The sequence below is a fragment of the Panthera onca genome, chromosome A2 (genome assembly GCF_046562875.1).
Source record: "Panthera onca isolate mPanOnc1 chromosome A2, mPanOnc1 haplotype 2, whole genome shotgun sequence".
Classification (NCBI taxonomy): Eukaryota; Metazoa; Chordata; class Mammalia; order Carnivora; family Felidae; genus Panthera; species Panthera onca.
Window position 1 is genome coordinate 165,513,018 of NC_138340.1, and position 27,264 is coordinate 165,540,281.

The window sequence follows — 27,264 nt, forward strand, 5'->3', positions numbered from 1 at the left end:
TATAACCAAACCTTATATTTGAGGCATTCATTTGCCTATGGAAAGACTTCTGGATGAATTGATGTTCAGTAGGGCAAAACCACATTAGTTTAATCTTTATTTATTTTTAATATCACATAATATGGAGTTATTTCCCAGTTAAAATGTCTTGAATTATTCTTAACATCGAACACTGTCTTGCACACAAAACATGATGTTACCGATCAGCCCAGTAGGCAGAATTTTGGCTCCTATGACTTCTGCCCCCTGGCTTCACACGTATGTTACAGTCCTTGGAAGAGGCACTTTGCAGGTACAATGAAGGTTACTAACCAGTGGGCCGGAACGTAGGGAGGTTACCTTGGATTATCTGGATGGGCTCAGTGTAATCACAAGAACCCTTGAAAGCAAAAGATGATGATGAGCTTAGAAGATTTTTCCCAGAATTTCCGGAAAGAACCACGGCCCTGCCAACATTGACCCCCACCTTGTCGGACCTGAGAATGCAGCCGCCCTAGCGTAGCTGCACTAGACGGCAGACCCGTGAGGCCGCGTGATGACGAACGAGCGTGCTCTACGCCACTAGCTTTACGGCCGCTCGTTACAGCAGCAGCAGAAAACGCATACATCCAGCATTCACTGGCAGGCCATTAGCTTGCGGTTGAGGCTGTTCCTGTCTTGTAGCGGGACAGGTTTGTGTTGATATCCCCACAGATTTTTGCCCCAGCTGCTTCCTGCCCGTGGACGGGGGGGGGGCTTCGGCTCAGGTAAGTGTATATTCTGCGTCCATGGAGCAGGTTGAAGTTAGTTGACGTTTTAGAAACATGCGATGAGATTCCATCTGAGAAATATCCCCTAGCCAGGTGAACTGAGTCAAAACGCAGGTTCTGGTTCAGGGCTGGTACCCAAGGACTGCCTGGAAACCAGTGGCATTCCCTGAGAAGTCAGTTAACAGTGCAGGATTCTGCGGAGCATCCCACAGTTACTGGGTCAGAATCTCTGCGGACAAGGGTGGAGGATGTTTGGTTTTGACGAGCGCTCAGGCAATTCTTTGCTACCAAGCATTCGGAAGCCAGTGCCGTACCCCAGTGGTTTCTGAGCAGATGCTTGAGATCCAGTGGATCAGGAGATGGATGCAGTGAGACCATCTTTAAAACATACAGAAGCGAATGGAAGAGAAAATGTCAGAATGCCCTGCAAAGTGGTAAAGGTGAGCCTGCTTTGTGTGTGTGTGTGTGTGTGTGTGTGTGTGTGTGCGCGCGTGTGTGAGTGTGTGCACAGTCACCATGTAAAACAGTCCCATATTTGAAAAATACTGCTTACATCTGGTTCTGTTCCCAGGCCAGCCTTGTCCTCTGCAGTTAACTAGGCCTTGTCTAATGTCTGCTCACCTGGCCTGCCTGTTAACAGGGCTGCCTTGTGAGGAGCGTTGCAGGTAGGCTGTGTGTGGGGCTTTGACAGCTGCAATAGAGGTTCTCCATACCCTTCCATTTGGGGATCTGCTAAATATGCTAATGGAAGTCACCTCCTGTGTTCAGTGGAGAAGAAAACTTCTTTGAGCATTTTCCAGAGACATATACACACTACATACAGAACACTTGCTCCCTGTCGATGTTTAGAAATGGATGTCTTCTGGGGCGCCTGGGTGGCTCAGTCAGTTAAGCATCTGACTCTTGACTTTGGCTCAGGTCATGATTTTGCGGTCATGAGTTCGAGCCCTGCATCAGACTCTGCAGTGACAGCATGGAGACTGCTTGAGATTCTCTCTCTCCCCACCCCTCTCAAAATAAATTAAAAAAAAAAAAAAACCTTAAAAAAAAAAAAAAAGAAATGGATGTCTTCCCTGTGGGATTAAGCTATCAGCTGATACAGAACAAGAATGCTACCCAAGTACAGAACTCTTTTCAAATTTCGCTTTAACGATGAGCCATGATAAAGGAGGTTATATACTGAAAACTTAGGTGATACGCTACCTTCAATACAGGTTGTGGCGGAAGACAGTAAGAACAGCAGCGATGCCTGCGTAGGTTTGCAGAAAAGGAAGTAGCAGTAAAGTGTGGTAGGAAGGGTGAGACTAAGCCTAGGAAAGGTAACATGGGACCAGAGCTGCAGACTGCCTATAGATGGGCCCAAGGCCCCCTGCCAAGGACCCTGCACTCAAGCAAGCATGGTTTGGACTCACTGGAACACATTATGCTACGATTTTCCTGTGAAAAGTACATACGTCTGTTTGCTGATACACTTTTGACAAGAATCGTCTCTCGTACCAACACTTCAGATTGGTTTTGAAGTGAAAAGCCCTCCCCTTACCCAACTTTCTCTGAGAGGCCAGGCAATGGTTGTGATAACAGTGGTCCTCGAGTACTATGCATAGTACTCACAGGGCTTGGTATAACAATACAGAAAATACTATCTTTGCCACTTGGTAGCAGAGCAAATGAGGCTCAGAGGTAAGGCTGGGCACACATATTATCAATTGGCGGAGCTGAGGCGGAAGGACTGAGACCCTGACTGTTGGCCCAGGGCCTCTCCAGGAAACCAAGGTGCCTGTCCCCATGCAGTCCCACCGCTTCTACAAACCCCAGGACTTTGAAGAGCACCGAGGGGTAGACTCAACTCGGGCCCGCATCCTGAGAGTAAATTTTAAGTCTTGATGATACTTAATCCTTCCTGAAGGTGGAATTTGCACATTTCTGTTCAATGAGCTTTGAAGAACAAAAGGTCATTGCTAATTTGAAGATAAAACCTTTATATAGACAACATCCTGCAATCACTACACGGAGGTTAGCATGTGCCATTTGATCAGGAAGCTAAGAAGTCTTTGTTGAGCAAACACTGAAATACCCCCGGCCTCACAGATCACCGTGCCTCTTAGAAAGTGCTTTAGTGCTGACCATCGTTATTATTATTATTTTTCTTTGGCTTATGTCTTCAGTCCCTGACCACAAAGCCAATAGCCACAGGAAGGCAGGGAAGTACAATAAATGGCCTTTCTCTACCCATCGCTGGCAGAACGTATCCTAGTTTTACTAAGTCATAGACGCTTGCAAAAAGGAACACTCTGGAAAACACTTAACTGTAAGTGAAGTCTCCATTTGGTGTTCTGCAGTAGAGTGAGTAGTAGGCGGGGAAAAAAAGCTCTACTGAATACAGAATGTTAGACACAGATGTCTGTAGGTTTGAAGAAAGTCACCAACTATGGCTTGTCCCTGAAATGTATGGCTAGTATTTATCTAGAATTTCACAATTTAAAAAGGTCCCTGCTCATAGATTATTCCTTTCCATTCTGTGACTGCCCCTTTCAGTGTGGCAGAGGTCCCAAATTGGGAGGAAGAGGTCGGAGAACCTTAGAAAGCAGCAAGAGAAGTCGCCGCAGACCAGGAGGAGGAGGGAAGTTAGTTAACATGGCCCTCTGGGAGTAGCGATCTGTGTGCTGCTTCAAGATGGAACCCAAGGCCAGAGACGAGACCCCAAGGGGAAGGGCAGATGATGCCCTGTGGAGGCTGGGTCCTGGCCTTTTTGACCGCCCCCACTCCAGTCCCACCAAAGAGTTCTGTGTGTTAAGCCAGCACGGAAGCATCAGGACTAACCACACCTGAAGGAATGATGCAGAATGAAAGAGACTCCTGTAACCCATGACAAAAGATCAGAAGGCCCCTCCACTGTGCTTTGGCACCTCTGAAACCCACGGGACCTTGGGACGGTCCTGGCCCCCAGTGGCAAGCGAGATTGAGCTGCCTTTTATTCTGCCAGACAGAACATTGAATGCAAATTCTAGTTGCTATAAAGAAAACAAGGAAAGGTGCTCTTTTTGCACACCTGAATTTTTAGGTTACATACAGAACAGTGAGTGGACGAAATGGGGGTGCAGGATGGTGGTACAGTGTCCTTATGTAAAGCTCGAGTGAATGGAGAGTAGAGTATGTAAGTGGCCATGGGAGTCAGATCAGAAAGTGTGAGTCCTGAAATGGTGATTTACGTTAGAAGCCATCCTGTGCGTATTGATATTCTGGAGGTAAATTCTTAACCACCTAAACTCCAGCCCTTGTACATGTAAGCGATTGTTATTTCATACGTGTTGTCCCGGAAAGTCAGACGATAGATGAGCTGTAATGATCTTTAACCCAGAGGAGGCTGTAAAGCTTTGGTTCATCATGACTTCCCCACTCGCCACCACCAGGCCAGCACCCATAATGGTGTCCCTTCCTTTCCCTTAAATCAAAACTTTAGTTTCACTGCAAGGCTTACTTTAAGTTTTAGTCACGCGAGGAGTCGCTAACTTGCTCTGGGAAGGTGGCTTGATTTTCTGTTACTTCCATCTTCTCGAGATATAAAATTTACATTCATGGTTGTTCGTTTCCTGTGTCAACTCCCTGTGTCATTAAGTGAAGATAGACTTCCGTTTATTTAAAAATCAATAAACCCATGTTATTTTTGATAAAATTTAAGCTAAAAATGACTTTGCAAGTTTCGGTTTGCCAATAATGTTATAAAGATTCGGGATCTCCCAGGAGGATTCTGACTTAAAACATTGAGAAAACCTTTTTATGTAGATACATAAGGAAATGCAAGGTACATCTACAAATATGACGTGTTCACAGAATATTTGAGTTAATGTCAATTCTTCAAAAACTTCAACAGCCCTCTCTTTGACCTCAGGTAGTGAAGTCCCTGGCTATCCTAATATTTTAGAAGTGGCCTGGAAGACAAAACTACAAATGACCTGGAAGAAATATGGTCAGCATGGCAGAATCTAATTTTTTAAAAAGCATTGTATAATGAAGTGTCAGAAACCTACATTTTCTTACCCATATTTTTCAGTGATTAAAAGTTTTCTGGTGCTGAGGTTCTCATGGTCTGTTTCCAGGGTGACGAATTCATCATGCCTACCTTTCCAAAATTACATAAATTGAAGATCACATTATTTTTATCTGCCATCAATTAAATATTAATCAACTTTTCTTGGTCCTCTTACTTACAAGACTCTAAAGGGGAAACACTAGGAGCCCTGCCAGCACGGATCTCTTAGCTTGGAATATTTTTTCCACAATACCAATCCCTGTAGCTGTCCGTGTCGTCTCACTTGCGACTTCCCTTAAGTGGCAAGTTGAAAAGACAGAAGGGCATCAGCTTGCTCCGCTTCCGTACCGACAGGATCAATAGGCTACATACAGATCTGATGCATTTCGATCCCCAGATGCAGGAACGCCCCCCTTGAGAGCTGCTTCTGAGAGACTGAATTCCAGGAAACCTTTAAGCTCATGAGATTAGGACCATTTCTTTGTCTCGGCTTTCTATGCAGATAAAATAATGTGCTGTCTTCAGATGGGAAGGGAATGCTCCTGTCCGGACGCGGTGATGTGGCGCGATGCGTGAGGCCCTACGGTAGCTTTCCGCACTGGTCTGCACTGGTGCCAGGCACTTCCTGATGCTGGTTTCAAGTGAGGCATCGCCATCTCGAATGGGAATGGTCTAGATGGCTCTAGCCTTGATTTCAGCCTTTTTTAATGGCTGAATAATATTCCTTTGTGTATATATGTATCACATCTTTATCCATTCATCAGTCGATGAACTCATGGGCTGCTTCTGTAGTTTGACTCTTGTAAACAATGCTACTATAAACACAGGGGTGCATATATCCCTTTGAATTAGTGGGGTTTTTTTTTTTTTTTTGGTTTTGTGTGTTGGGTTTTTGTTTTGTTTTTTCGGGTAAATAGTAGTGCGACTCCTGGATCATAGGGTGGTTCTATTTTTTTTTTTTTTTTTTTTTTTGCGGGAACCTCCATACGTTTTCCATCGTGGCTACATCAGTTTGCATTCCCACCACCAGTGCAAGAGCACATCCCTGCCAACACTTGTAGTTACTTAGGTTTTTGATTTTACCCATTCTGACAGGTGTGAGGTGGTATCTCATTGTCTTTTTGATTTGCATTTCCCTAATGATGAGTGATGTTGAACATCTTTTTATGTGTCTGTTGGCCCTCTGGATGTCTTCTGCAGAGATATGTCTGTTCGTGTCTTCTCCCCATTTTTAGTTGGATTATTTGTTTCTCGGGTGTTGAGTTGTATCATTTCTTTATATTTTTTGGATACTAACTCTTTATTGGCTCTGTCCTTGCAAATATCTTCTCCCATTCAGTAGGTTGCCTTTCGGTTTTGTTGATTATTTCCTTTGCTGTGCAGCAACTTTTTGTTTTGATGTAGCGAACACATATGTCTCTTATGACCTCTATGCTCAGCGACACAGCTGTTGATCTGGGCTGTTGAAGTGTGATCCTGGGTGGGTTCAGGAGCACAGACGAGTGGATCTTCTCGCTGAAAAAATTGCAAAGTACCATCACACATTAGAACCTTCAAAAATGCATTTGGGGCTAAGTATTGATTTTGTCGGGAGAAGACAAACTAAGAAAATAAATTTACAAGTTGTAACAGCCAGGATCCGACTAGGTTATGTGCCAGTAAGAGGCTAAAAGAAAGGGTTATTTCTCACTGATGCCACCAGTCCATCACTGGTCTCCAGGGGGGGGTCTGGTCTGCACTCCCTCACCCTGTCACCCTGCCAGAGTGAGAGAGAGAGAGCCTGGAGCATTTGCCACGGCAGTTGGAGGTGCTGATGATGAAGTAAAAGTTGCTTCCTTCCAGAACTCATTGAGCAGAATGTCACATGGCTCCTTCCAGCCACAAGGGACCAGAAATGGCCATATAACATGGGCCCAGAGGTAGTAAGCCAGTAATATTTAGCAACAAGCATTGCTTTCAACAGTGGTGGATAATCATGATTTTCACTGGAAAGGCAAGTCATTAGCCTATTTGTAGAAACGAGGCATCCCTGATGTTCTGTGATTGCAGAGAGGTTTCACACCGTGTCTCCCGATGCACTCTGATTCGGCGTATTTCCGTAAGTATCAACACGGTTCCACTGTCCCGTGAAGAGGAGACCCACATCCAGCCGCTTAGGGACCAAGATGAAAGCTTGGAGTGAGGGATGCGGGGCCCTCGCGTGTCCTTGCAGCCTGGTCCTCACACGGGTTCCCTGTGCTCATCTCTCCCCACGTCTTCCTTTGCTCTCCTGTGCTGTAGAACACGTTCCTTTAATGCAGCGATGCTGGTGTTCCTGGTGGCTGCTCTTTGGGAGTAGAGAGGTGGCTGGCTAAGACGCTAATGTATCAGTTACTGAATTCACTTCCCGAGTACAGACTCTTCCTGCTTGGGTCAGTGTTTTGCCATCTGCCTACTTGAATCCCCGACCTCGAAGCCCTCCTGGCCCTTCCCACTCTTGTCTTCCATTCCTCCCTTCTTCCTTGCTCCTTTCAGTTGAGTTAAGCTGATTTCCCCAAGCTCCTCGGTTCATTCATTTTACCTCTGCCCATAAACCACCTTTCGTTACTTTCATAATACTACAAATCCTAAGACAAGAGAATCCCGCAAAGGTCAGTGTCCATTCACTGCTTCTGTTTGACCCTCAGTCATTCTCCGGGTTCCAACACAGTCCTAACCAAGTATGACGACAAACAGGAGGTGTGCTGATGAGTTGAAGTAATTATTTACCTGAGGCTCCTCTTGTAAATGGTGTCTGGGTGGGAATTATCTAGGAGTGTCCAACCCTTCCTGCTCAACCTCTGTCAAGGTAGCATCATCTCAGAGCAATCGCTCTTGCAGGTTGATGGTGGGACACCTGAGTGACCCCCATCAGCCTCGTCGGTGAGAACTGGCAAAGCTCCCCACGATGCACTGGGCACTGCGTCAGGCTCTGAAAAGATGGTGGCCCAGTCTCTGCCCTTGAAAAGCTCTTGGTCTCCATGGTGAGTTGGTCTGTTCATGGGGAGAGCAACAGGTAATGAAATCACGATGACGCTGAACTATAAACGTCACCGCTTCAGAGTTGATGCCTGCCTGGCTCACGCTTTTATACCCAGAACCGGCCATAGTGCCTGGCATAGAGTTGGTGCTCAAAGAATATGTTTAGAAACAACCAATAAACACCAGCGCCGTGACAGCGGTGAACGTGATACAGTCTGGGTCTGTCCATCTGCACATCGCTTTTCTCTGGGAGGCATATTGAGATTATTTCCGGACGCAACTATGAGTGTGCTCCTTGGTATCCTGAACCCTCCTAGCATAAGATTAAGCAGATAATGGCCAAATCTCTGTTTCTCCGAGCCGATGCAGCCAAACCTACAATCAGCATTTACCCTTTATCGGGAATCACGTATAGAAAATCCTGTCCCCCAGTATTCCAGACACACACCTGTCCGTGGTCGGAACCCCAAATAAGAAGCAAGGACCATCTCAGGTCAATGGGGACACCCAGGGTTAAGCTGATCATGTTAAGCTGAGACTAGTGTTAGCATTTATCTTTCTCAGAGCAGACCCTGAGCTTTGATGTAGCCCACATGAAGAAGAGGCAAACAGGGCTGCTTAGAAAACACCCCGTTTTTCACCAGGGAGGCTGCTTCGGAGGCATTCCTAAGTCTTCCCTCTCTGCCCTACATCAGTTTGCAGTGGGGTAAGCCTGATCCTCCGAGGCTGAGGATGTCATGTGCAGCTAGCTATTGGTTGCTTTGCGCTGAGTGGCGGACTCTGTGGTTGTTGGAAAGCAGCTCTGAAAGCTAGGGAGTGTCTCAGATTGCAAGGACCCTGGTCAGCGTCGCGGGCAGTACACTGCTTCAGATCTGCCCGTGGGAGTCCCACTGACGTTCTGGAAGCCGCGAAGGGTAGACTTCCGACCTGTCACCGGCGGGGATGAACGCTTCCAGGCTGCCCGGCGTGAACAGATTCAAACAGTTTTGGAGGGTGAGTAAAAGGACACAAATCAACTTACAGGAAAAAAAAAAAAAAGAATTCAATTTCTTAAAAACCAAACAACACAAAACCTACCTTACTGTGGGAGAGGCGCCGTGAGATAGTTGCGTTATTTTCCAAAACTCCTGGGGAGAGGTTCGACTGTGCATGTCTGATGTCTTGCCAAACGTTTGGGATTTAATTTTAAGTAATCTGTAGCAGATGCAATCAGCAGCCAGTGCAACTCTGGGTGTTTACTCAGAACACGACTTTTCTCGAAAAGGCAGCTTAGCATTTGAGCCACAGTATGATGGTTAATTATATTTACTGCCACTCAGCTATCATCCAGCATCTTCTGATCTTGGCCTCTGGGAACAGTGTTGGATGTGATGGCGACTAGATAGAGCCCTGAAAATAAGGTCTGTATGCGTTTTCTCTCAGACTGTGTCGTCTATCAGGAGCCCTGTGTGACCAGACAGAGAGAGGAAAATCTCATGCCCTGTAGTGCACTATTACAGCATTAGAAAGTACTGAGGCAGCGGTAATCACAAACCATTCAAACGTGTGATACACATTTGTAGACTATTACCGTAATCCTCCGTAATGAGAAGATCAGCCCCGAGCCAGCCTGATAGTGGATGGCTTCTGGATTTTCAACTTTTGCCCCTTCTCGCAGAATGATAAAATATCTAGGGAAACCATTGCTTCTTTGCAGTCGTCAGAATCTGGATTCAGAGCAACAAGTAAAGAATTCTTTTCTGAATCGTTGCATGAGATTCCGGGAGATGTGTGTTGATATATTGTATGCTGGTACCAAAGTTAAAACCCCTGAGTGTTTAGGACATAAAACGGAACGAATGACCCTGAAGCTGATTGTCAGGGACTCCTTAAAATATGATGCAGAGCTGGTATAAATTTGTGGGTAAGTTTCCATCTTACGCTAACGTTACTTAATTTTTTTTTTTTTTTTTTTTTTGGTATGCTAGTGTTAGTACCCTGCTCATTAGAAATTGCTTCATTAGATGAATAAATAACAGGCAGTTAGCACACCTAATGCATTTCTGACTATAGGTAAGCTGCTTTTCTTTCTGTATGATGCTCTGAGTCATTGAAGAAGGGCCTGGGGTTATAGATGTTCTTTGTCAATTACTTAGTGAGTCATGCTCTCTCTTTATTTGAACTTGTAATGATCAGATAATGGGAGTTTGAAAAGAATGTGAGTAATTTTGAAATTACTTCTTAAGCAAAGCTTTACATTCGACTGGGTAGAACCAAAACAATTTCTTCCCAAATTAAAGCATATGTGGAGCATATAAATGGATATTTCATCTGAGTAAACAAAAGCGTATTTAAAACGCTTAAATGATGACACTCTAAGGAGCACCATATGCAGCTTGCACAGCCCTGGGCCGAAGGTCTGACAACCAACCGTGTGGTTCCTGGGATTAGTCTCTTGATCCTGGGTCCTGGGCACAACTGCTTCTACTGCCCTCCCTTCACTTCCCGTCTATAAAGTGAGTGGTTCCCCCCCCAGCTCCAAGATTTAATCTGAGCATATGGAAAACAGATGACTCTGTGCTCCAAAGTCACCAAATATCTGCCTAGATCTGTCTGAAGGAGTCTGATTAAATGTGTTGAGTCTCATAGCTTTTAGCTGTTACAGGGCTCCCAGAATGCCTTATTGAAATGATACTCAGACCTGGTTTCCAGACTCTCCAGCGTTCTGAGTGACATCAGAGGTAATGGATCAGAGTCATATGTAGATATGTGGATAAACAGTAGGGTAATTTGTGTTATCTCTTTCACAGACTAAGCTTCCTTCTAGCCACGAGCCTCCCCAGTGATCTAAATATTTGTTACATACGACACCCCAAAGCTCCAGATGGGCCCCTCAGTAAGCCGTGCGTGGAAAGGCATCCTCTGAGAGAGGAGGGTCTTTCGGATGTGTGGGGCCCACAGACCGCAAACTCACAGCACCGACGCTGGCCCTGTTTGCTGGAAGGAGGCCTCAGGGCGATATAGAGAGACGCCCAGGATTTCACTGGCCAACAGCATAGTCCAGAAAAGGAAGCACATTCTAAATAATCCAAGGGATTCCTTAATTATTTAGGGATGGGGAATTTAAATGGGTGATGTAATTACTCTGTAGTTTCAACTTTGAATTATTCATTACCTTTTTTATGGTGGTTTTATGCTAATCACTCCAGACTGTTGTTAATAAAACTTGTAAAAATCAGAGAGATTCAAAAGCAGTTTCCAAGTAAGGATTTAAAAGCCTCTTAATAGAGGAGTGGCTGTTGAGTCTCTCATCCAGGTGGCCAAAGTTATTCTGGGGGCTTGGTTACTTCCAAGTCTGTTCCTTCCCGGGGCCCATCTATGGCGCGTCTACAGCCAGGGTCAAGATGATGGGTATAGAGTTTCAAAATCTGGACATTGAAGCCTGGCATGAAATAAAACATTACCAAGCCACGAATTCGTGCTCATCTAAAACAGAAGCAGTCTTCCCATGGTTTGGGTGGCTCCCATGTATCTATATTGTTTTGCTGGTAGCAAGTAGAAATAAGAGAGTTTTTTTCCATGCAAACCCAGGACCGGTCCACCTGCAGAAGTCAGCAGAGTTTGGAATCAGTGCTTTCGATGGCTTTGCTCTTCAGACTGCATGCCTACAGTAGCCAAATGACTGATTTCAATCCAGCTACTGGATGCTGAGTGATGCCATTTGATTTAACAGATGTTTGACAAGAGAAATTTATGTACTAGAAAGGCTGGTCCCAAGTTTCCCACAACCCAAACTTGAATATTTAGGAATCACAAAACTCATGAAAGACGATGCGATGTAGTAGAGCGATAAGCAAGATGCATGGTTTTGCCCAAAGTGGTCACTTGACTTCCCTTTGTCCTTTTCTTCTCACCTATAAAATTGGGGGGACGTGTGTAAGTCACAACAGCTTGATTCTCTATCCAGGTAGTATAATATAATCTCCCAGAAAGCTTTGTTTAAACTTTGTTTAAACTCCAGTCAAGTCAAAGTCGCAGTGGGTGGGGCCCACAATATCAATAAATGTTTCAAAAGCTCCCCAGGTTATTCTAGCAGGCAGCCAGAATCAAAAACAATTATACCACCTGAAGGTCCTTTCCGGGCTCTAACATTCTCTGTACTACGATTCTAATGATTACTTCTCGCAGTATAGGCACTACATAGTTTATATCGTGGTTAGGGCGGTTCCTCTTCCTGTGCTGGTCATTTCAAGAGTTGATGTTAAAGTGGGAGAACAAAGGATACAGAGGACTTAACCCCCCAAAGTGGCTTTTCAAGGTAAGGGCTTTGAATAGCCTTGGTGTGGACAAAGCATCCAATGGCCATCTACATTTTTAATTCCCTAATGAGGTATTTTTGGTCCCAAGAACAGTGAACTCCAGTTTCAAGGGTATAAAATCAGTGAAAATAATACTTACCCCCCAGATATAAGTTTGTTCATATTGCTGCTGAGGTCTAAGCAGGTGTCAGTGATACAGAGATCATAAGACACGATCCTTGCCTTAATTAGTCTACAGTCTAGTGGAACAAAAGAGAGCGCCTGTGTGGTGTGGGGTATTTAAATCTGCTGTTGGTTGGCCGTGCAGTTTTCCAGTCTGAAAAACTTTGCTGATGTATACAGAACTAGAAACAGGATCCTGCTGCTTTATCATTTCCACTTACAGGTGGTTTTTTTGTGGGTGAATATTTCATGATGCTTTCTGTGTTTCTTTGGGGCACAAAGATGTCTGAGCAGCACACACACCTCCAGACCTATTCCCGCAGGTACTCTGATAGGACAGGGGGTCTATACTGATGCTCATCACACATGTCTGCATTTAGATATGCAAAGCTACATTTATGCATCTCCAAAAAAGAACAAAATACGGTGGGTTATTTCATAAGTAATGACACAAGCTGAGAACCAAATTAAAACCCTCACTAACCTTTGATTCTTTTTCTGAACCGTTCGAGGCAGCCTTCATTTTGTGATCCCACATCTCTCTGTTCCAGGTTTGCCTCAGTATCAAACCCTCAGCGTAGGTTTCAGCAATGTAGACCCAATGCCCTGGGTATTTGGGTTCTTGTGGCCGCCTTGCCTCTCTGGAGTTGCATGAACTCGGGCAAGTCCTTTCCTTTCCGTGAACCTTTGTCTCTTCTCTATGATGTGATGAGGCTAGACTGGATTTCTGTAGGTCTCCTCCGAGTGCCCTGCGATTCTACCTGTTTTCTCCAGGTTCTTAGGAAGTAGGAACGGTCATCGTAAAGCTGTTGATGCCAAGAGGCAGGATGGCAGACAGGATGGCAGTTCCTTCTGTTCGAGGGATAATCGAGGGACCAGCCTTGATTACCCTAGTTTAGTAGAAAAGGCCTTGCATTGCAGACAGATCAGAATTTGAATTTGGATTCTTCCGCCACCTATCTGTATGCTGTTAGGCTGGTCTCAGCCTATCTGACACCCACCTTTCCTCCTCCGTAAGGTGAAGCTGCCCATACTGCCTTATAGTGTTTGGGGGTGCAGATGAAACCCGATGATGTCTACACTACAGCATCTGTGAACATACCAGCACATAGTAGGTGTGCCGTTAGTGATGTGTGGGATTACCCCTCAGCGTTGAGGGAGGCTGAGTGCAGCACTTGGTAGGGTGTTTGCATCTCCAGCTTAGGGTCTCTGCTTAGTGGGTCCCTAAGGTAGGAGTGGTCCCTTGGTTGCACGGGGGCTTTCCGAAGAAGGACAATACTGAATCTCAGACGCCCCCGATGGTAGAGCAAATGATGTCATCCCATAGGGTGACATCAGCCAGCTAGCCACCTGCCACCGTCCTCCCGGTGAGGCTGTCCTTGTATTTGAGTCTCTCTCTGTGGTCTGGCTTTCCATCTTCCTGTGTGTCCTTCCGCACAAACCGGATCACCTGCTTTCGGCTCTTGGAGGGAAACAGAGAAACAAATCATAGTTCGTGTGAACAGTGATGTTTTTGTCTACGGTTCAAATAGCCAGTGACACTTGGCAGCCAGGCATTTTGACGCCAGGTGGACCTGGCCACACCTCTTTATTTGGCCTTGAATGCTGTCCCTTTGGAGAAAGTCTTGAGTTTCTTTTTAACCAACGCTCAAAAATTATTAATTTGGCTCTTTATTTCACGAACATTAAAAGCTGGAAGTTAGTAAATATTTTATGATCTTAAAGCTCAAATGCACATCGGATTGATACTGAGGGATAAAGAATTGAGGGCAGGGAAAAGGCCTCCTCTTTCCAGAATCGGCAAAATCAATGTAAAGTGGGCTTTCACTAACCTACCAAGGGTGTGACTAACATTGGCTAACGCAGGGTGATGGAACAGAGCTGTGGGACGCTGGCATTGCCCCGGGGAAGGTCTCCAGGTTCGCTAGAGGGTCATGCCTCTTCCCACCTTCCCCGGTGCCCCTGGCTGTCGTTCCCGGGGGAGGTAAAAGGAGCTCAGAGTAGCACCGTCCATTCATCCAGTAATGTCAGGACTTCCAAGAAACATACAGCAGCTCTTTCTTCCCAAAAGGGGAGGGGTTCCTGGGCTGGAACGTATTTTTGAAAGTCAGACGTCAGTTTTGGAATAAGCAGGCGAGTTTCTGCCTTGTATTTACTGCCGGCGTAGGAAGGGCTTAAGTATACATTTAGTTCATACCGTGTGATTTTTTTCAGCAGATACATTCAGGAACTCAAGCTGCACTGTTGGTTTTCTTTAAAGATTTTTTTTCCCCCACCCCTAGTGAACCAGAACAGATTCTTTGGGTTTGCTATCGATTAAACAGATGGATAGACCTTTCTGATGGGCTAAAAGCACGGAACTAGGATAAATAGGGTTGATTTTTTTTTTCCCAAAGGTCTAAAAAAGCACATGAATTCACCTCATGTGCTGGCAAGAGCTGTTCCTTCTTAAAGAAAAAGCATCGAGTAGGTTTTTCGTGGAATGGTCTTCCTACAAACTGTCCTCACCAACAAAATCTTGAAGAAGCCTGCATCACCTTGTGTTCGTGTAGGAACTGAGGAAGTTTCTATTATCAGTGATTCTAAAAGAAAATGTGCTGAATGTTTTATAAGGGGAAACATTCATATAGGAGATGTAAATTCTCAAATGATAACCAAAGAGCGACTGATAGGACTGTAGAGAAGCCCAGCGAACAAACTTGTGACCTGGGGAGTCTGTTGGTGCTTTATTATTAGCAGAGTGATTTGCTAAGTGCAGATTCTGTGCTTTGATTGTTGATGCCATTTTCTGCAAATGTTGCCTGCCAAGGCACTGATCGGAGAAGTGAGTATGTGAAATACAAACATGCTTGTAAGATTTTTAAAACATTGCAGTTTCAACATGGTTATTGACATCTTAATGAAGAAAAGGTAGATAATTATCCATGCTAGCGAGTATGTAGAGAACCTCTTTCTCAGGCAGATGGACTTAAGGGTGACTTGAGTGGCTCTTTAATCACCCTATCTCATCTGCCTTATCTGTAAAATAGTGACAAGATTACTTATCCTGTAAGATTTTCTGAGAAATAAATGAATCACAAATGTAATGTGCAAGCAAAGGCCTTTCACTTTGTAACAAAGGCTGGTTTCTCTTTCCTTTTTCTGTGGGCACTAGCCCATAATTAATATTTAGCTACAGCATGTAGACTAAAGGTGTGTGTGCTAAGTAAATATCCGTTGGATGGAGGATGGATGGATGGATGGATGGATGGATGGATTGAGGGTGGGTGGATGGATGGGTGGGTAGGTGAATTGATGGATGGATGGATGGTTTATGGATGGGTGTGTGGGTGGATGGATAGGACAGGTGGATGAATGGGTGGATGGGTAGATGGATGGGTGGATGGGTGGATGAAGCTAGCTTAAATCCAGTTTACTATATACATTAAAATTTATGATTGAATATGAATCACTTGAGAATTCATCAAGTCTATTTACTTCAGCCTCATTGCTGATCTTAACGTTACCATAGTATCTGAAAACATCAAAAAAGGTTTCCTTTCCCCGGTTGTTTTTGTTCTTGCCTGGCCCTCTTTAGGAATATTTTTTTTTCTCTTTAGGAATATTAACATTGTTAGGTAGTTTGGCTATTAGCCATTATATATAGATGTGATATATGCATTGTTTGTTATTCACCTTTGAATTTAAGATAGCCCTTTGATTTAGGAAGCTGAATATTTCTGCTCTGTAATTTATCAGTTAGGGAAAGAAGGCAGGGGAAAAAAAGCAAGTACTTAACCTAAGCCTTTTAGGGAACAGATGCTGGTAGATCTCTGTCCCTTAATGCTTGATTCTCTTCCTCCTGTCTTCAGCTGCAGGAATGCCGAGAGTAAGGTAAAGAGGACTTACAGGAGACTTTTAGATCAATTCCCCAACCATTTCTTGGCACCATTTCAGGCACTGTATAAGCCCTCCAGGACAAATTTGGGTAGAGATATGAAGAAGGCCCTGGCTGAGCTTGTATTCAGCCTAGGAATTTAGCACAAGTAATCAGAGTACCATGTGCAAGGTGCCAGATGGGGAGAGGGATAAAGTGCCCTGGAAACATCGAAACAGGGCACCTGATGTTCTCTGGAAGGCAGGGGGCTTGGAGGAAGACTGCAAAGAGGAGAAACTTCAATTAGATGCTTAAAAATGAGTTTTCAGAAAATCCCCGTGTGGACCAAGCATATAAAATGGTGTGATTCAAGGCATCAAAACATGAAATTTTGTGGAGTCTTATGCAGACAAGGATATTGCACTCCAGGTAGTGAGGTAGGTGTCCGAGGTGGAGAATTGGAGGTAGGGTTTGGGGGTGCCTGGGATGGCCTGAGGCCAGGTGTATCCGTGAGCGCAAGGAAGTTGGGAGCTATTGAGCTGAGGCACAGGAATTATTTCCAGTGGTAAACCTAGAAGTTCATGCATTTCCTGTTCGGAGTCCTCAGGAAATATGAACTCTTGGAGATAATTATTCCTGTAAATACATATACTTAGGTAAGCAAACTGGCGGTTCTCAGGCATTTTTGCTTTGTGTTGCTGTGGAGGGGCTAACAGTATGCAGATGGGTTGCCGGAGGTGAGCATGGCCATTTACTTGCAAATTTCAATACCAGATTGAAGATGTTGGAATGATTTTGCTATAAATTAAGCATACATTATACTTTCAGACTCTCTTCAGAGTCTCATACTGAGCATTACCTGTGTGTGCAGAGACATGTGCTGGAAATCTTGGGGGGGCAATGGAAGAACCAGGAAGAAACAGCATCCATATGTTCATAAAGTAGATGTCCATGTTACATCCCAGTGTCTATGTATTTATTTGATATTTTGCCCTCTTATCGTCTTCATGGAGAAGCAAGGGTTGGATATTTGTTGGAGTAAAATTGAAATACAGGGGCTACATTTTGACTGAAGCCTTAAGTAGTGGGTAACATTTTAATAAACAGAAATTTGTTTGAGGGGATATGAGAAAACACGTGCATGTAGGGGCACAGACAAGACAGCGTAAGCCTTGGAGCAGTGTGGCCAGAACAGAGGCAGCGTGTTCCGTGTTGGCAAGAGGGCAAACAAGTTTGAAATGCAGGGTTGCGACCCGAGTCTGGGAGGTCTTCAACCCTGTCTTCTCACTGCTGGTCACACGCAATTGCTGTCTCCCATCACGTGCAAGACAGTCCCCGTGGGGGAGAAATCCTCCACGACTGGAGAAACCAGGATCTGCAGAGGAAGAGAGAGAGAGAGATGTGTCACCAGACTAACAAGTTAAGTTCAAGCAGGAATACGAAAATTGGAGGAAAGCGACATGAGGTATTTCTGCCTGCTAGACAGGGTAGGACAAATACAGCATCCCAGGGTGCACCTGCTATGTATGTGAGCACCTCGGCAGTATAGATTGTCCTCGAGGGCCAAAGAGAAGCGTAAAGCTGAAGTCTTCCTGCCTCCCAACTGCAATGGATGTATCTACATGTAAAGTAGCAGCTTCTTTTCTGAAGGAAGACCGAGCCCAATTTGAGTTAGCTCTGATCGAGTCTGAGGAAAAGGATTACCCACCAGGGAAGCTGCTTAGCCCCAGAGAAAAACTGCCTGTAGTCCCAAGATACTGCTCACCTTGATGAGATTGGATATTTTTTCTTAAATGTTTGTCATTGTGGAACTTAGAAATCCATCCCATGGCCAGGGGCTGCTAGTGCTGGGGTTGTTGGAAAAAAAAAACAGTATATCGTTTTCTCCTGATAAAGGCAACTTGTGTATAGTTGTAGGTACGAGGCGAAGAGACGTGGAAATGAGGGTGTCAGTACAGTACAAGCGGAGGGTGAAATAAAAGAGGAGATGATCAGAAAACTCAAGATTCAAAGATATGGATCATACGTATAGAATTCTAATTATCTCTTTGAACAGCTTTATTGACAGATAAATACAATACAGCAAACTACCCTTATTGATTTTTTTTTTAATTATTTGTTTTTGAGAGAGGGAGAGAGTGTGAGTGGGGGAGGGGCAGAGAGCCAGGGAGACAGAGGATCCGGAGCGGAGACCTGAGAGCAGAGACCCCGCTGCAGAGCTCAAATTCACAAGCCGTGAGATCATGGCCTGAGCCGAAATCAAAAGTCAGATGCTTAAGCAACTGAGCCACCCAGGGGCCCCAGACCACCCATATTTAAAGTGTGCAATTTGATACGCTTTGGCAGATGTATACATCCAGAAACCAACCCCACAATCAAGATAGGGAGATAGGGAACACATCGTGGTCCCGAAAAGTTTCCTCGTGTCGCTCACTCTGGAGCCCTCCTGCGGAAACCAGAGATCTGCTTTAAGCCACCATGGTCTAGGGTGCATTTCCTAGAACTGTATACACAAGGAGTCCGTGAGTGTGCATTCTTTCATGATCAGGCATCTTTCCTTCGTCCTCTTAGTAGACGTGTACTGCTACTAAATTATGGCTTTGTTTCCACTTCCCGAGTGACGTATGTTGTTCCGTATCTTTGCATGGATTTGTCATCTGTGTGTCTGCCTTGGAGGAGTGTCTGTTCAGATCTCTAGTCCATTTTATTACTGAGGGTTGGCTTTGTTTTCTTATTGTTGAATTCTGAGAGTTCTTTATATATTCTGGATACAAGTCCTTTGACTAATCTATGACTGGCCAATATTTTCTCCCAAATGGTAGCTTTTCTTTTCATTCCCTTTTGACAGAAGTTTCTCCTCCTGATGATATCCCATTTACCAGTTGGCCCTGTTAGGGATCTTGCTTTTGGCAACGTGTCTAATATAAGGTCACAAAGATTTTCTCCTATCTTTCTTCTAGAAGTCTTATAAGTTTAGGTTTTATGTTTAGACCTTACAGTCTATTTTCAGATGGTTTTTGTATATCATATGTAGTATGGATTAAATTTCTGTGTGTGTGTGTGTGTGGGGGTGTGGATATCTGAGGTTTCAACACCATTTGTTAAAACAACTACCCTTTCTCCACAAATATGGCTGTAACGTTAGCATCCTCAGGATAAATAACTTTCAGAATCACCTTTCTTTCATTTTAAAAAAGTTTATTCATTTATTTTGAGAGAGAGAGGGAGTGTGAGTGAGCAAGGGAGTGTGAGTGAGAGAGAGAGAGAGAGAGGATCCCAAGCAGGCTGTGAGCTGTCAGTGCAGAGCCTGACGTGGGGCTTGATCTCATGAACTGTGAGATCATGACCTGAGTCGAAAACAAGAGTCAGATGCTTAACCAACTGAGCCACCCAGGAGCCCCAAAACCACACTTTTGACATATGTGAGAAGTGTTCAGTAGCCCCATGAGCCAAACTGGGGGAGAATGGAGAAGCTACAGCCAGCTACCAGACCTTTGGTAAACAGCGCCAGGCCACACGCTCGGACAGTTGTCCGGTGCCCCAAGTTTCACTCTTCACGTTGTGAACATGATGCCCGACTGGATTCCTTTTGGGCAAGCTGCGAGAAGATAAGAATAAATGTAAATGAGGGGCGCCTGGGTGGCGCAGTCGGTTAAGCGTCCGACTTCAGCCAGGTCATGATCTCGCGGTCCGCGAGTTCGAGCCCCGCGTCGGGCTCTGGGCTGACGGCTCAGAGCCTGGAGCCTGCTTCCGATTCTGTGTCTCCCTCTCTCTCTGCCCCTCCCCCGTTCATGCTCTGTCTCTCTCTGTCCCAAAAATAAATAAAAAAAACGTTGAAAAAAAAAATTTAAAAAAAAAAAATGTAAATGAAGCAGAGAAGTGACCACACTACGTTCACCCAGGTGCTGGGTAGTTACGGCTACGGTGATCTCCCTGCCCCTAATCACCGCAGTTCATTGCCCACCTTGCTGCTAGGTGATAGTTCTAAAAGTTAAATTCTATCAAGGCACTCCTTTTTACTTACTAGAAGCCTCCAAGTGGTCCTAGTTGTCTGGAATTCTAGAGGACACCAACATATCTCCGAGATTCCTACTAGTTTTCACTAGGACCCTGTGCTGCAGTGTGGCTTCTCATCACTGCCTCCGTGGGCCAGGTTCTTTGGGTGGGACGTGTGGCCTTCCTGGTGTGGCTTCTTTCCTTGTGTGTTTGGCAACAGCACCTCACTTTTCAGGACCCTTCCTAGCACGATCAGCCCCTCCCTCCTGACTCTGAGACGCTAGCTCAGGTTCTATGTTGGTCACACCAGCCCCAGAAAGCTGGCCTTCCCTGCGGAGCTGTGATGGGGGCTCATCACCCTGAGATCCGCTATCGCCCATGTATGGTCTCGCTCAGAATGAGAAGTCACAGGTGCTCATGGAGTGAATGACCAAAAGCTAGTGATTTGTTGTGTTATTCATAGCCATCAGAATTTCTTGGAGGGCCTTATTTCTCTGTTGAGCGTTGGTTGTTTGAAGATGATTACCTTTGAGCTGTGGAGAGTATCACCTTGCCTGCTTTCCAGGAGCACCTGGGCTCCATGGCCGTGAACCAGGTCCCCCAAGGACCTGGGACTTGGGTTAATCCGAAAACACTGTTTTCCTCTCACCTCTGCCCATCGGGAAGCCGCGGGATGGCATCACTCTGCCAAGATATGGCCAGACTGCTCTAAGGGGGGTGCCCTGCCCCACTCCTACTGAATCTAGCCTTCCTTGTCATGAATCACTCCCCTTACTTAAAATTCACCTCATTCTTCATGTAGTCCTGCCCATTTCTACCTCCATGACTTTTTGCCTGGGAATTCCCTGAGAGTCCAGTAAAATCTGCTTTTTCCTCTTTCATCTTGGGAGAAGTAGGAAAATCCACAGGAATGGGCAAGAAACATGCATGTACCTTTCTGTGCCGTCTCTTCCCACCCCAGCCCCGGCTCCGTCTGGAATAGCAAGGGTAGCTGCAGTGGGGATGGCCAAAGAAACGCCTTCCTCCTCCTGACTGGTGCTCAGGTGGCTCCCCGCCCCCGTCAGAATGCCTCAGCAGCAGAGGACAGTCCTGAAGGTGTTCTTGTAAGCAAGAGGTAGCCCAGCAGGGGGCGGGGGGAATGAGCATCCCCTGAAATCCACCTGTTATTGTCTACTTCGGGCTCTGTGATGTCATAACAAAGGACAGTTGGAGGTGGTACCTGCTGACCCAATTCAGCCAACTTTATCTATTGACAATGAGGTACTATAACGAAGCCCTTTTGACATATCAATATGGCCATGCCAAGATGCCCATTTGTTCTGAATAAGAATCAATCGTGTTCAATTAATATAGATTATGTCACCACGCAGTTAATTTAGAGTGTCATTGCTTTGAGTTCATATCCCGACCTCACGGAGCCCGGTAACATTCACCTTGACGGCCACACCACTGGCATGGGAAGGGGCAGAGAACCTGGTCTGCCCCCCCCCCCCCCACCCTGTCTCGGACCTAGAATTTCATCCCAGCAGAACGGCACGTCCAGCGTATGGCCCCTTCCCCAGAAGCGCAAGAGGGATGAACCACTCTTTCGGAAGAGGTCATCGGCCGGAAGCAAAGCCATTTTGGGTGTTACGGATGGGCTCAGTGCTCCACTGATCCCTCCCACTACAGAGGGCTCGGAATGTGCACCAGACAGGACACCTGTAGGCGTTCCAACTTTTGCCCATCCGAGAGCATGGAGCCCCTGTGTGATGCACGTCACACTTGCGTGTACATAACGCAGTAGCATCGTTTTGAGCTCTTTCCTGTCCTTATGCACAGGCATGGTGGTTTTGTGGCTTAATGTCATCTTTCACTGTTCTCTCTCACTTGGGCGGAGGGTGGGAGAGTGGGTACGTGGGTCCTCAGTGTCATTTTCACTTCTTATATTTAAAAATTACTCCAGCTGGCGGTAGAACAAGGATAATCCTCTATCCCGATGGTCACAGGGCTTACCGAGGTCATCTGTAGGTACGCAGGCGTCTGGTGTGTTCATGCATCAGTCAGGGATCTCCAGAGAAATAGCACTAGTAGGAGGTAGGTCCGCAGAGAGATGTAGTGTAAGGAATTATATCGTCATTGCAGAGGCCTAAGATCTGATCGGCTGGTGAGCTGGCCAGCTGTGTCGTTCCAGTCTGAGGCGGAAAATGTGAGAACATGGCGGAACTGCCAGGCCAAAGGTTTGCAGGCTGGAGCCCCAGGAAGAGTTGATGTTTCCCTTCAAGTCCAAAGGCTGGAAAAGACCAATGTCCCAGCTTGAAGCGGTCAGGCATGGGGAGTCCCCTCGTATTCGTGGGAGGATCACCATTTTTGTTCTATTCAGGCCTTCAGCTGATTGGGTGAGGCCCACCCACATTAGGGCGATCTGATTTACTCAGTTTATTGATTCCAATGTTAACGTCATCCAAAGACACCTTCACAGAAACATCCAGCGTAGTGTTTGGCCAGATATCTGGGCACCTCCTAACACGGGTCAAGTTGATACATAAATTTGGCCATCAGCAGAAGATTACAAGGCTGTTTTCCTTTCCTTTGTTTTGTGACTTAACCGTCACCCTCCCGGCTCAGGAATGAGTCTTGGCATGAGACAGGGGCTGATGAGTGTGCAATGAGCTGGTAAGGCCCCATATTCCTTTTATTGTCCTGTCCCTCTGAATCCACAGCACCCTTCCCCGGGTCTCCTTGATAAGGCCCCTGATGAACACAACCTCGTTTTCTGTTGGTCGTCATCATGATCCCCCCAAATCCTTGTCTCAGTTTTCTACCCACCTAGGCCATTCATTGGTTTGTGGGCAAAACTCTTGTGGGATTTGCCCAAACGTGGGGAAGCCTGTCTGGGGACCCCAGCTGGTGTTCACCTGAAGTTTTTGGTGCTGCTGCGTCCTGAGTCAGGACCTCAACTCCCCTCCCCTCTTCCCTCCCTCCCCCACCAAAGTTTGGATCTTCCGCAGGAGCCATTGCTGGTTATTGTAGCCTTTTTAGCCCAAAAGACCATACTGGGATTAATTACCCTGGTGTCAGTGTCCTAGTCCACAGGTGCTACCGGAAAGATAGAAATGAAAATCTGTCGTTGTGTTAGGTGCCCCCCCCCCCCCCCCATACATTAATTCACTGGATCTTAACTATCCTGTTAACTAAGCGGGACTCATTTTTGTGATGAACAATTGATCTTAGACAAAGCTAATTGGTAGCTGAGTTCGACTTACCCATTTACTCCACTCATTTACATATCTAGTAGCTGCTTATGAAGAGTGCGGGTACGAGTCTCGCGCTGTGTTAATGACGGAAAAATGAATCTGATGGCACCTCTGCCCGCAGTGGCTTCTTTTGAGAGAGTCCCCTGACAGTGCAGAGCCCATGTGTCACACAGGACCCCCTGCAGTTTAGGGGACCGAGGGAGGTCCTCTCTGACACTGCACTCGGCAGTCACCCGGCGGGGACTTTGCACGCGCTCTTACCCCTCATACACTAGAGAGTCTGGTTTAATCATTCTGGGGGTGTGGCCTGGGCTTTGGGACTTTTGAAGGTTCCCCAGGTGGTTGTGATGGGCAGCTGAGAATAAGAGCCACTGGAGAGGCTGGGCACCTGCGTCTTTAATAACCCCTTGAGCCACCGAGAAGAAGGTCTGAGCGCCTTTTGCGGATACGGATGATAAAGGTCAGTACGCAGAACTACTGAGGCCTTTCTGGGACATTGCTGTCTCGGAAAATTTCAAAACAGGTACAACCCAGTGATTTCCGTGTCAGGAGAACTCTTAAGACAAAGACATTAGTTCTCGTGAATTAGGCTGCAAGTATTGTATATTTTTTCTCCTGAGTTTTCTTTGGAGGAAATATGAGAGATTAAAAGAAAACCAAAGTGGTGCTTTTTTATTATTTTAGTTCCTGGGAAACAGTAGGTTGCAAAATGTGTCACCCGTGGAGCATTAATCCTGCCTTGTTGGCAGCTGTGGAGCTCCGTGTTAAAAAATGCTCTCCAGGGCACGTGTGGGGGGCTTAGTCGGTTGAGCGTCCAACTCTTGATTTCGGCTCTGGTCATGATCTTACTGTTTGTGGGTCCGAGCCCCGAGTCAGGTTCTGCACTGACCACGTGGGACCTGCTTGGGATTCTCTGTCTCCCTCTCTCTCTGCCCCTACCCACCCTCAAAATAAATTAATAAACTTAAAAAAAAGTTTTTGTTTTTTTTTTTAATGCTATCCAAGGAAGCAAAACTGCCTAATCTCCTTTGGATGGTCCTCGGTATAAAATATTTGCAGCAGTCTCTTCAGAATTGGCTTCCATTTTCTAAAAAAAAAAAAAAAAAAAAAAAAAAAGTGTGACTTCCCCTTCCCTCAACAAAGGGCATCCCCTCTGACATCAATGAAGGACACAACACTTAAGGAGCAGCCCCCCAGCTCCAGCTGGGTGCTCCAAAGTGTCTGATGCGTCATAATCAGCAGGAGAAGGAACAACTTCAGCTGTGGTTACAGATAATGGGGAAAGGATTTTCATTTTTTAAAATGGATTTTTCCAGGTACTCAAAGTTAGCGGAAGGCTGGTCTAGGCTCATGCCTCCCTGAAACAGCAGTGCAGCTAGGACCTCGTCCACGCTTACACTCTGACAACCCTCCAAGCTCCCATCCGGGATGCTCGTGAACCAGAAGGCATTGGAAGAGCAGGTTGACATGGGGACCATCGCAGCTGGCTTCATGCGATGGCTGTTAATCATCCCTGTCCTCTCGAGACTGTGTGCAGACAGATCAACAGCTAAGGGTGACTTTGGAATAGTGATTAGTAAATCCACATGCTGTGATCCTGCTGAACAGGGAAAGTATAAACTTTGTAATTGGAACTGCATACACTTGGAAAGAGCTTTTTTTGAGTTTAACTAATTAATTTTGGTTTTTGAGAGAAGGACAGAGAGAGAATTCCAAGCAGGCTCCAAGGTGTCAGCACAGAGCCCAACATGGGCTTGAACCCATGAACCGTGAGATCATGGCCTGAGCTGAAATCAAGAGTCCGATGCCTTAACTGACTGAGCCACCCAGGTGCCCCTCAGTAAGGATTTTTGTTTTTTGGGTTTTTTTTTTCTTTTTTTAAAAATGTTTTAATTTAAAAATTTTTTAATTTAAAAAAGTTTTTTTTAAACTTTTGTTCATATTTTGAGAGACAGAGAATGCGTGGGGGAGGGACGGAGACAGAGGGAGACCCCGAATCCGAAGAAGGCTCCAGGCTCTGAGCTGTCAGCACAGAGCCCGACGCGGGGCTCGAACTCATAGACCGTGAGATCATGACCTGAGCTGAAGTCGGACGCTTAAGTGACTGAGCCACCCAGGCGCCCCTTTATTTTTTTTTAAGTTTATTTATTTTTAAGAGAGAGAGAGAGAGAGAGGGAGGGAGGGAGGTGGGGGAGGGGCAGAGAGAGAGGGAGACAGAATCTGAAGCAGCTCCAGGCTCTGAGCTGACCTCAGAGAGCCCGATGCGGGGCTCAAACTCACAAACTGTGAGATCATGACCTGAGCTGAAGCCGGTCACTTAACCAACTCAGCCCCAGGGCACTCCGAAAAGAGCTTTTAAAATAAGAACAAATCTAGATTCATGTCCCAGCACCACCTCTTAACTTTGAGGCTAAAGCTCTTGACTTAAATTTCCTGATCTGTTTTTGTTTCAATACCTGTAATAGCCCTCACATCACAGAGTTGCAGTGCACGTTGAGGCAAGCCATATCACACGGCTGCTAGAGACCTTTTTTGTCTTTAATTGTCACCTTGACCTTCACTGTAGTTAGCATTGCCTGAACCTGGAGGCCAGGGCTAGATCCGCTGGCCCAGTTTGGGGGGTTTAAATACACTAATGGCTTGGAGATCCTAAAGCACCAGGCGTGCTGTGCATGCATTTTGCAGACCCCCGCCGTGCCCCATGGGCGCCCCCGGCCCCTGGGGTGGTGCCGCTGCCCTGGAGAGTTTGCATTCAGTGTGGACAGCATCACCACCCACAGAGTTGTTGGAGCAGAGAGAACCAGAACGGACGCTGGGCCGAAGCCCTGTGGTTCTGGGTCATGCACTTGGAAGCGGCCAAGAGAGCAGGTGGCAAATGTCCTCCCCGCACGCACAAAGGTGAGCAGATGGCGGCCCTCGCTGGCCGGTGGTGACCGGGACGCGGCGTCCGTGGGCATCCCCTCATCATGCCGCACACCTTAGGCTAAGTCATGTTCTGTGTCAGTTACATGTCAGTAATGCGGGGAAATGGTGTTTTGATAACATAGTGCTGTGGGGCCATCGGGGAAAGAAATCACAACAGCCAAGTCTTTTCGTGAGCACGTTCACGTATTTCCGTGGAAGTGCAAGCATTTTCACTGAGTTCCCATCAGCCTCCACTCGCTGCCCACTCCCTGCCTCCCCCGATCGAGCCTGAGTCACCCCCTGGGTGGGTCTCTCCCCCGGGAGAGGGCTTGTCCCCCGGGACCTGGTCAGTCTCCGTATGGACTCTTATGATGCCCCCACACCCATGCCCCTGCCCCCGACTGGAATCCCCTCGAAAGCAGATGATAGGTCTCATTCTATCCCTTGTCCCAGAGTTTAGCTCAGCACCTGGGCTACATTTAGGCTTTCGATTTATCCACAGATATCAACTAATACACGCACATGCCCAGCACACACGTACACACAGAGCACAATTATTTTTTTCCTGCTGTGGACACAGGTCGTGGTTTTTACTTTAGCCGCACATCGTGGAGCTTAGGGATAAGGGTATTAACGTCAGACAAGCCTGGGCTGGAGTTCTGATTTTCCCGTTCACTAGCTGATGGCCCTGACTGAATTACTTAAGTTTTTTTCTCCAGAAAATAGCAGTAATAATAATTATAACCTTAATAGTTCATTCACAGGAGAGTTATTAAAAGCATTAGATTTGGAAATGAGGTAAAGTTAGCTCATGTACAGTATGGTGCATTTGCAGGTAGCATTCAGGGCGTGGGATTTTGCTGTTTTAATATTAGGTAGTGGAATATGGACATAATTGTTAGGAAAAATGAGGCCCCAAATGCCGTCACTGAAGGAGCAGTTTCCTCCGCACACCGTGGGCAGGACCAGCATCCAGAATTGAGGCCGTGTTAAGGTGGGCCTGGCCCTCAGAGGTCATTCCTTGCCTTCCTGG

At 46.1% G+C, this 27,264-nt stretch overlaps 1 protein-coding gene across 3 annotated transcripts in view; it reads left to right on the plus strand.

Moving 5' to 3' along the window:
- Positions 1-27,264, plus strand: part of DPP6 (dipeptidyl peptidase like 6) — an 856,594-nt gene that overhangs the window by 254,663 nt on the left and 574,667 nt on the right. Inside the window, exon 1 of one of the 3 annotated variants that reach the window (XM_078437169.2) lies at positions 8,646-8,772. The exons of the other annotated variants lie outside the window; for them this stretch is intronic. Coding sequence (XP_078293295.2) covers positions 8,722-8,772 — 51 coding nt within the window. The 5' untranslated portion in view covers positions 8,646-8,721. Of the gene's footprint in view, positions 1-8,645; positions 8,773-27,264 lie in introns of those variants that run through there. 3 annotated transcript variants of the gene reach the window in all.